This window comes from Haematobia irritans, chromosome 4 (assembly GCF_050003625.1).
Source record: "Haematobia irritans isolate KBUSLIRL chromosome 4, ASM5000362v1, whole genome shotgun sequence".
Lineage (NCBI taxonomy): Eukaryota > Metazoa > Arthropoda > Insecta > Diptera > Muscidae > Haematobia > Haematobia irritans.
In genome coordinates, this window is record NC_134400.1 from 178,563,620 (window position 1) to 178,574,491 (window position 10,872).

Genomic DNA, 10,872 nt, shown 5'->3' on the forward strand with positions numbered 1-10,872 from the left:
TAAGTAGCCATTTTAAACTATTAAACTTTATTTTTACTTACCTTTTAAATATTTGTATGCTGTCTCAACTTTTTTTATTCATAATTCGTAAAGCTATTTCGCCGTCTCTTAGGGTCTAAGCACACAATAATACTAAAATAATTTGGCAAATAAAATGTAAGCGAAGCCAAAAACACAAACTCGAAATCAAAACTTACACACATACACACCCACAATGTTTCATACATGCGAAAAACATTTTTTAGTGTTAAAACATCTGTAAGAGTAACAAGGAGAGCAAAACTTTATTTTGCATTCCAATGTGTTCGTAAATGTGTATCAAGTAAAAGTGTTCTTATTTTAAGCCAGATTCGGCTTAAGATAGCAAATCAAATACAATCAAACACACACGATTCTCTGAAAGTATAACGATAAAAATATCAAGTTAAACTTGTCTTATTTTAAGCCATAGTCAACTTAAAATAGCAAACAAAATGGAATCCACTGCCATTACCCTGCCAACATTTTTTGAATTTGGGGGCGCTTCAGAGAATCCCCACTACATCGAAAACAGTCGTATACGATATCGAAAAATCCTCGGAAAAGCGCCGTCACTATTGAGAAGTTGTACCACGCCAAGTTACTACAAAAAAGTATCGCATGAGTGCAATTATTAGGTGCCCTTCTGGATACATTTAGAAGGACGCCAATAAGAGCCCCTTCTAACAATCAGACAAAGTGCATTTTAAGATAGTTGTAAAAGAATCATTGTGGTCAAGTAAAACACGATTGTTTAGATGTTTATTAATTTTATGAAACATTTATAAATTCTCATAAATATAACATTTATACCGCTATCACATCACATTTAACACATTTTTATGCATTAATAAGAGATTGATGTTGAGTTACAAGTTGTAAGTTAAATGTTGTAGCGTCTATCAGCCAGTACTTTTATTCCCAATGGAGGCAGCGTGTCTGGAAAAATATTTGAAAAACTATCACTTTATTCCATTCGGAAAGTCAAAAATTGTTCACCAATTTACTTTTCACAATTTTAAGCGTAATAACTATGTTTTCAGCACTTTATTTTCGTTTTCATTGAAATAAATTATAATAAGCCAGTTGCGCTTGGTGTTTCACAAAATATAAAATGGCTCTTGTAACAATAGTGATGGCAAAATACTTTCATGCGAATAGTGATGGCAAAATACTATCACAGTTGGCGATTGTTGCAGTGTCACTTACGAGTCTGTGGTAGCGATGAGGATGAAATGGAACATTGAAATGCTGGCAGGGTACAAGCAAAACAGTTTTTGGGGGTTGAAAATCGATGAGAGCATCGAAGAGAACAAAACTCTATTTTGTGCTCTCATTAGCCAAGTCTCACTGGCATATTAAGTAAAAATTTTCTTGTTTTAATACAAAACAAGCTTAATTCAAACTTTAAGTACTTGAATTACACAAACAAGCACACTTTGTACTTAATATGAGTATAACTTAGTATTTGCGTACTTAAAATTTTAAGTGCGAATTCAGGCTAAAAATAAGAATTTGAAACTTGATTTTAGAAGTCCACTTTTCTTTGGGTGTTTAGAAATTTTTAATTAAACTATATTAGAAACGCCGATATACTAAAAATTTTTAGTTATTTTATTACACACAACTAATTAATTGTTAGTATGTTCTGAAAAAAATTTGGAAATCAAAAGAACTTCCTGAGTAGTTAAAATAAAGAACATCTCTGGAAGGACTTTTTGGAAGTGCTTTTAAAGTTGTGCCTTTACCCTGCCAGCATTTCAAAGTTCCATTTCATCCTCATCGCTACCACGGACTCGTAAATGACACTGCAACAATCGCCAACTGTGATGGGGGAAACGTATGAAAAAGTATGAAATGTACATGAAAGTATTTTGCCATCACTATTGTTACAAAAGCCATTTTATATTTTGTGAAACACCAAGAGCAACTAGCTTCTTATAATTCACTTAAATAAAATCGATAATGAAGTGCTGAAAACATATTTTATTTCGCTTAAAATTTCAGAATGCAATAGATCAAAATGCTTTGGTAAAATGAACTGTGACAGGAATAAATCTGTCAGACTAGCGGTTTAAAAATGATAGCAACATGAAGCTGGTTGGAATACATATCAGCCACCCTGTATATAATTATGGACTGAAATGGACCAATTTTTGCATGATATCACATATCGATATGGATCAAGTTTTGCATGTTTGTTTGAGTGCGTACACTAATAATTTCAACCGGATCGAATAACATTTGCTTCTCAAGGAGGTTCCAGAAGTCAAATCTGGGGATTGGCTTTTATATATAATTATGAAACGATATGGACCCTTTAGTGCGTAATTATTAGTAGCCATATACTGACACGGGAGCAACCGTGGTGCAATGGTTAGCATGCCCGCCTTGCATACACAAGGTCGTGGGTTCGATTCCTGCTTCGACCGAACACCAAAAAGTTTTTCAGCGGTGGATTATCCCACCTCAGTATTGCTGGTGACATTTCTGAGGTCCCTTGTTTTTCCGAAACATTTCACCGTTCACACCGGGTTGAGATGTTTTAGTTTGACAGTTACCATGGAAACACATATACTCGAAATTCACATATATGCAACCTATGTCCAAATAATTACCGCGAGCGCAAAGGGGAAAAATTTTTTGTTATTTTCACATGTCCATGTTCTTAAAAGCCTTTGTTTATTCTTTTTTTATGAAACTTATTTCAATATTTTGACATATATTTTGAATAGGGTATGTTATTCGGGGTATATTCCAAATTAGGTGGGTTCACATTCTAAAATTGACGTGTTTTGGAGGAAAACTTGTGTTTTGAACTTGTTTTTTAGTATGGCGAAATCAACTCGTTTTGAAGTGCTTATAAAGGGAAAACATTTCAAACCCCAACACATGTTTGGTGAGAACACCGTATAACATGGAATCGGGCAGCACTCAGTGATAAGAGAGAAGTTCACCAATGTGGTATCACAATGGACTGACTAAGTGAGACTGATACATCGGGCTGCCACCTAACCTAACCATATACTGACATCGCATACCAAATTTCAACTGGATCGGATAAAATTTGCTCTGGGTGTCAGTTTATATGGGGGCCATACCTAAAACTGTTAGTGTCATCCGACCTACATCCTAACCTAACCTTCGTTGGGAAGTTAGCACGTGACAGTACATACCAAATTTCAACGGGAGCCAAATTAGGGAAACGGTTTAAATATAGGCTATATATAATTCTGAACCGATATGGTCCCTTTTTTGCGTGGTTGTTGGAACATCACGGATCAAATTTCGACCAGATCGGATGAAAAATGCTCCTTCAATAGGCCCCGGAAATCAAATCTGGGATCGGTTTATATACTAAAAGCGATATGGCTCATTTAAATACCATCCAACCTATATTAAGCTAGATCCACTCAGAATTTCACCGCCATCCAGGATATATATATATATATATATATATATATATATATATATATATATATATATATATATATATATATATATATATATATATATATATATATATATATATATATATATATATATATATATATATATATATATATATATATATATATATATATATATATATATATATATATACTTTATGGTGTCTGAGACCAATATTTCGATGCGTTACAAACCGAATGTCACAGTAGTATAAAATACTAGGTTATGACTATTATCATGACCATTAATCAGATTTGTTCATGAGTTTCTAGTCAACGTCATGAATTTGACTCGTGACAATCACGCATTGTTTCCTCTTTGCAGTAGGATTTCCTGTTCCATGGATGGCATGTAATACCTGAAATGAGAAAACTATTATAATTTTGCTAAACACCTTTAATAGAAGGATGTCATCATTCTTTCGACTCCTTTGGAAAAAGAAATTTATGGAGTTTTAGACAAAGCCTTCTTTGTTCATCCAATACATCGAGCAAAACTTCTCATATGTCTGTAAAATCATATCCAGACGGGTGATAGCATTCACTAAGACGCATGTGTCGATATCCCGCATATATGCAGCAAAACGTCTCCACCTCACACCATTGCGTGCAATCTTCAATGGATTTGTCCTTCCGGCTAGCCACACATAAATGGTTTCACAATCCATAAGGGTATTCGTCAGTCTGTCCACATATTCATCCATTAATTATGGAATGAACATAATTTACAGGTTTCTTTCGCCTCGTATGTGTCCTTCGTTGTTTGCTTACCTCTTCCATTACGACGGGGTTTCATTCGTCAGTGGGTCAATTGTTGTTTGTGTAGCATTTCACCAGATAGTATGTTTGAGCTATTGTCTGGTTGGATTATTATTGGTCTGTGCGTATTGAGTATATGCCCAGATGGCGACTGGATTTAGGGGTTGAATTTAATTTCAAATTATTGGTTGTAAGCAACAGACCTGTGAAGTAGGTTCTCAAGTGTGATGCATATGGAATGTATGTTTACCCCAGCTTAATTCGTCTGGATGTGCATATTGAATTTTATGTATCTTCTGAACACTGAAAGATTCTTGTACATTATAACTCCAATTATAAGAAAGTACAAACGTTTCACCTTACATTCCGATTATTGCATTAACAAAGAAAGGGTTGAAATATCATTGTGAGGAATACTTATTGAATTGCTATCTGGGAAGGTCATTTAAGAAGGGAGTAGGTAATTTTATTGTGGACGGAGAAGGGAAATAGGCTAGTTCCGCGCACTGTATATGGGACAATAATGACCCATATATATGGAATGCAAAGAGGTATCAGTCAGAAATATGGTTGCGGACTTATATTTATAATACACCGGCCCAGACTAGAGCTCTTGGCATACACTCCTAGGTAATGACCGGAAGGGTATAGACTAGATCTTAACCGAAGAGGATATTTCGAAGCATTTTGATCTATTGCACTCAGAAATAAAGTTATATTATATTCCACCGGCACAGGCTAGAGCTCTTGCCATACACTCCTAGGCAGTGCTGCCGCTATCCCTTTTCAACATACTTTTTGCTGTTTTATGCGTCTTACAGTATATAAGTTTTCCCGGACGGAATGTCTATGTTTGTAAAGAATTTTATTTATTTATATATTTACCCCCATTTTCATGAAGCTCCGTTAGTGCTACGTTAGCTAACGAACTTTTAAACCGTGATATCTACATATCTGTCATTTTGCGTATATATTCCAAATGCCAGTTAGAAACTTAACTGTTGAAAATTTTTCAGTTAAAGTTAACCGGAGAAAAGATATTTCCATTTTTCTTTTTGTTAACTGGCAGTTAAAGCCTAACGGAGCTATATGAAAATGGCCGTTGTACTCTTTGACCTCTAGGGCCAATTAGATACATATCAGGCGAAATATATATTCGAGCTATACCTAAATCTTAACCGATTTTAACCATAGCCTCACATAAATCGGAGTAAAACTTTGATCTCCATGGTCATAAGGGTCTAAATCGGGCGAAAGATATATATGGGAGCTATATCTAAATCTAAACCGATTTCAACCAAATTTAGTAAGGATTGGTAGAATATAAATTCTACTCTTCATGCAAAAATTTACGTGAAGTGGTGTTAAAACTTTACGAGAATCGGTTTTAAAACTTGGCCTCTACAGCCATATGAGTCTAAATCGGGCGAAAGATACATATCGGAGCTATATCTAAAACTGAACCTATTTTAATTAAATTTAGGAAGCATTGGTGGAATGTCAATTCTACTCACTGTACAAAATTTCACGTAAATCGGTTGTATACTTTGGCCTCTGTGCTCATATGAGTCTAAATCGGACGAAAGATATATATGGAAACTATATCTAAATCTGAACCGATTTCAACTGCATTTAACATTCATTGCTAGAATATCAATTCTATTCCCTGTGTACAATTTCACGTAAATCGGTGTTAAACTGGCCTCTATGGCCACACCGAAAAAAAGTTTACTATATTTTATGAAAAATGAACTAACCCATAGTAAGAATGACCCTGCCAACATTTATTGAATTTGGGGGCGCTTTTGAGAATCCCCACTACGTCGAAAACAGTCGTATACGATATCCAAAACTCCTCGGAAAAGCGCCGTCACTATTGAGAAGTTGTACCACGCCAAGTTACTAGAAAAAAGTATCGCATGAGTGCAATTATTAGGTGCCCTTCTGGACACATTTAGAAGGACGTCAATAAGATCCCCTTCAAACAATCAGAGAAAGTGCATTTTAAGATAGTTGTAAAAGAATCATTGTGGTCAAGTAAAACACGATTGTTTAGATGTTTATTAATGTTATTAAACGTTTATAAAATCTCATAAATATAATGGAACTTTGAAATGCTGGCAGGGTAGGTGCTAACAACATAGGTTTTCGGCCGTATTATGTTTAAGTTCGGAGAAATTAGGTTATGTAGATATTACGTTATTTTAGAAGAGTTGTAAAGAATCTTACAGTGTGTCCATTCGATACGACAATTCGTTGATGACTAAATAATCGGTAAATGTGTTATCGACCCCATAAACATGCAGCTGTATCGATTGCCTTCGGACTGAACTTATAATATGGTCAATATATGGGATATGTTCGGCACGACCACTGTCGTCCGGATAATCTTATAGTCTACACGGCGCATTAGCAGACTTTTCTGCTGTTTCTACTAACAGATTTCTTTGGGGGCAGTGTTTAGTTGAAGTTTCTACGCATTCCATGGTGGAGTGTACATAAGATTCGGTCTGGGCGAATTTCCGGCCGTATATACTTGTTATGTTAATGTTAACTTTATGACTATGGTACCTTAGACGGTCGGATAAACACTACGACAGAGGTTCGCCTATTTGTTGTGTGTTCGTTTAAGTTTTACCCTCACACTGCACGAACAATTATGATAACAACATGAAGAAATAAGAAGAAGCATAAACACAAACAATGAAGATGGACGAAAAGTTAGGTGGAAAGCCATTTTTTAATAAAAAAAATTGAAGAAACAATACAAATTCCAAGCTGGATTAGCCATCCCTCATTACCCTGCCAGCATTTCAAAGTTCCATTTCAACCTCATCGTTACCACAGACTCGTAAATGTCACTTCAACCATCATGAAAAGGTACATCAAAAAGTACATGTAAGTAATTTGCCATCCCTACTGTTAAAAAAGCCGTTTTTTTTGTGAAACGCCAAGCGCAACCAGCTTGTTATATTTTAATTAAATAAAAACGAAAATAAAGTTCTGAAAACATAGATTATACGCTTAAAAATGTGAAAGGTATATTGGTGAACAATTTGGTGATTTTCCAAATGGAATAAAGTGATTGTTTTTCAGATATTTTACAGACACGCTGCCTCCATGGAATAAAAACACTGGTTGATAGACGCAGCAACATGTAACTCGCTACTTGTAACTCAACATCATCATTAATGGCAAAAATTATGTTAAATGTAATGTGATAGTGGTATAAATGTTATATTTTTAAGAATTTGTAAATGTTTAATCAAATTAATAAATATCTAAACAAACGTGTTTTACTCGACCACAATGATTCTTTTACAACTATCTTAAAATGCACTTTTTCTGATTGTTTGGAGGGTCCCTTATTGGCGTCGTTCTAAATTGATCTATAAAGGCACCTAATAATTGCACTCATGCGAAACATTTTTGTAGTAACTTGGCGTGGTACAACTTCTCAATAGTGACGGCACTTTTCCGACGAGTTTTTGATGTCGTATATGATTGTTTTCGACGTAGTGGGGATTCTCAAAAGAGTCCCCAAATTCAAAAAATGTTGGCAGGGTAATTTCATTTCAGAAATGCTTGTTTTAATTATGGAAATAAATTTGTTTTTGCTAATGTTTGGCGAACATCTCCTTACACGTGAAGATTTGTGCCTCACAACCGGAAAAAATCAAAGTTGTTTTGATTTTATGCCAACACGTCCACGAAACAAGCGAACATGGCCCCATACTAGCGGATTTGTCGCCGCAACGTGTTGTGTCGCAGGGTTTATCCGACCGTATAAGGTGCCCTTAACATAGGCGTTGAAATTATTCTTCGTAAAGGTAAGTACTATGTTCGCTTTTCGCGTTGAAATTTTCGCGGTTACTTTATTAAAACAGTTCAATATAAAGCAGATAAATTAACTAAATTGATGTGCAATTTCTTGTTCCTCTAGATTTCGGCTAGACTTTACAGAAATATGTCTGTTTTCATTTATAATTTTGATTATTTCAGGAAAAGTAATCGCGAAAATAAAGTGATTTTCAACTCGAAAACCGAACATAGTACACACCTTAATGCATTAACATTGTTGAATTGTCACTATGTGTTGGTTCACTATCGCGTTCACATATTTGTTGCACATCCAGATGTTCTGAATCACCCTGTGAAAAATTCAATATCAAAATCAGCAATGACATAACTATCGATAACATCAGGATTACGAGTTATCGAATTTCATTAATCAATGTCATTGAAGTATCAAGTAATGTCAATAGAATAACATAAACACGTGTATTGTTGCTTGCTGAAAATATTAAACGAATTTTCATCGTATTAATTTCATAATAAAATGGGTCGCACAAATAGATCACGTAAACGTCGCGAAGAAAATAGTAAAGTTAAGAAGGCCCGATATGAAGTGAAAGAATTGGCTCGTCTCAAGAAAACATTAGGCATCATGGATGTTGAAGAAGAGGAAACAATGAAAGATATATCCGAGGTGGCTACCATTAAAACGGCAAAAGAATTAAAACTTGTAAGATATTCAGTAATAAAATCTAGATGGATTAAACATTTCTTTAAACTTGACTAATTTTGTCTGTAGGAAAAGAAGACTAAAGAGGAGGAACAATTGGCCCATGAGCTAGAAGAGGAACGTGAAAAAGGGGAAAGCGTTACTGTTGTTAATGAAAAAACAGGCAAAACACATATTTACAACACAAAAACTCTTAAGGATCAACACGGCTCGTACCCGCCATGGTTTAAACCCAAAAAGACGGCAAAACGTATGCGTAAGAGGGATCATGCCCGTAAATTGAGATTCAAGCAAGCCTGGACGGTGACAAATGTTCCTTTGTAAAACCTAAATCATTGCGTCGTTCTACTCTTAAGCTGTGTGAATAATGATATTAGTTTGTAAGTTTTTCTATTAGTTTTCTCTTTCATTTCACTAACTGACTCGCTTACATTCATTCTACCTAAGGGGGATTGATTGAAGTGATTTATGAAACTGAATTCGTTTTAGATATTAAATGAAATACTTATGCGAATAAATACAAACTTATTTTGTATTGGAATTTTAGCAAAATAAGTTGTGGTGTACTTCAAAGTTCTTTTTTAATTCAAATTGCATTAGGGAAACATTTTGCTGCAGCCGAAAAATGTATTCTGTCGGCCATCGCCCATAGCACCTGAGGAAGGAGATATACCACGGTAGGCCAGTTTTTTTTTTTAACCCGGTAAGTACATCAACTCCTACTTATCCGGAATTGACAGTAGCAAACCAGACATTGTCCATTGGTTACAAATCAAAATGCAAACCAAAAAAAAAAAAAACGATTCCAAATCAACATGCAAACCAAAAAAAAAAAAAACATCAAAATGCAAACCAAAAACACATAAAAAATGGAAACCCAAAAAACATCAAAAATGGAAACCCAAAAAACATATCAAAAATGCAAACCAAAAAAAAAAAAAAAACGATTCCAAATCACAATGCAAACCAAGAAAACGATTCCAAATCAAAATGCAAACCAAAAAAAAAAACGATTCCAAATCAAAATGTAAACCAAAAAACGATTCCAAATCAAAATGCAAACAAAAAACGATTCCAAATCAAAATGCAAACCAAAAAAACGATCCCAAATCAAAATGCGAACCAAAAAACGATTCCAAATTAAAATGCAAACAAAAAAAAAACGATTCCAAATCAAAATGCAAACCAAAAAAAAAAAAAAAAAACGATTCCAAATCAAAATGCAAACCAAAAAACGGCTCCAAATCAAAATGCAAATCAAAACAAGTAAGGAAAGTCTAAAGTCGGGCGGGGCTATATTATACCCTGCACCACTTTGTAGATCTAAATTTTCGATACTGTATCACATCCGTCAAATGTGTTGGGGGCTATATATAAAGGTTTGTCTTAAATACATACATTTAAATATCACTCGATCTGGACAGAATTTAACAGACTTCTACAAAATCTATAGACTCAAAATTTAAGTCGGCTAATGCACTAGGGTGGAACACAATGTTAGTAAAAAAATATGGGAAACATTTAAATCTGAAGCAATTTTACGGAAACTTCGCAAAAGTTTATTTATGATTTATCGCTCGATATATATGTATTAGGAAAATTAGAGTCATTTTTACAACTTTTGGACTAAGCAGTGGCGAATTTACCAGGAAAACGTTACCAAAATTGACCATTTTTGTCAAAATCAGAAAAACATATATATGGGAGCTATATCTAAATCTGAACCGATTTCAAACAAATTTGGCACGCATAGCTACAATGCTATATTTGAGCTATATCTAAAACTGAACCGGTTTCTTCCAAAATCAATAGGGTTCTATTCTGGCCCAAAATACATACTTGTGCCGAATTTGAAGTCGATTGGACTAAAATTGCGACCTAGACTTTGATTACAAAAATGTGTTCACGGACAGACGGACATCGCTATACCGACTCAGGGACCGATCCTAAGCAATATTGCCAAAGACACCATATGTCTATCTCGTCTCCTTCTGGGTGTTGCAAACATATGCACTAACTTATAATACCCTGTTCCACAGTGTGGCGCAGGGTATAAAAACGATTCCAAATCAAAATACAAACCAAAAAAAAAAAAAACGATTCCAAATCAAAATGCAAACC

At 34.6% G+C, this 10,872-nt stretch overlaps 1 protein-coding gene and 1 long non-coding RNA gene across 2 annotated transcripts; both read left to right on the forward strand.

Annotated features, from left to right (window-relative positions):
- The first annotated feature begins 7,152 nt into the window (after positions 1-7,152).
- On the forward strand, positions 7,153-7,536 carry LOC142232774 (uncharacterized). Its single transcript, XR_012721206.1, has 2 exons — positions 7,153-7,265; positions 7,323-7,536. It is a non-coding gene; the product is annotated as an uncharacterized LOC142232774 (long non-coding RNA).
- A 937-nt stretch (positions 7,537-8,473) lies between these two features.
- LOC142232775 (uncharacterized) lies at positions 8,474-9,324 on the forward strand. Its single transcript, XM_075303444.1, has 2 exons — positions 8,474-8,751; positions 8,821-9,324. The coding sequence occupies exons 1-2, from the start codon at positions 8,566-8,568 to the stop codon at positions 9,073-9,075; spliced, it is 441 nt and encodes a 146-aa protein (XP_075159559.1). The 5' UTR covers positions 8,474-8,565; the 3' UTR covers positions 9,076-9,324.
- The last annotated feature ends 1,548 nt before the right edge of the window (positions 9,325-10,872 follow it).

What these genes read in the sequence shown, in the direction of transcription:
- LOC142232775 (XM_075303444.1), top strand. Translation starts at nt 8,566, where the DNA reads ATGGGTCGCACAAATAGATCACGTAAACGTCGCGAAGAAAATAGTAAA. An exon ending in CGGCAAAAGAATTAAAACTT is followed by an intron (nt 8,752 to 8,820) that starts GTAAGATATTCA and finishes TTTTGTCTGTAG; the next exon opens with GAAAAGAAGACTAAAGAGGA.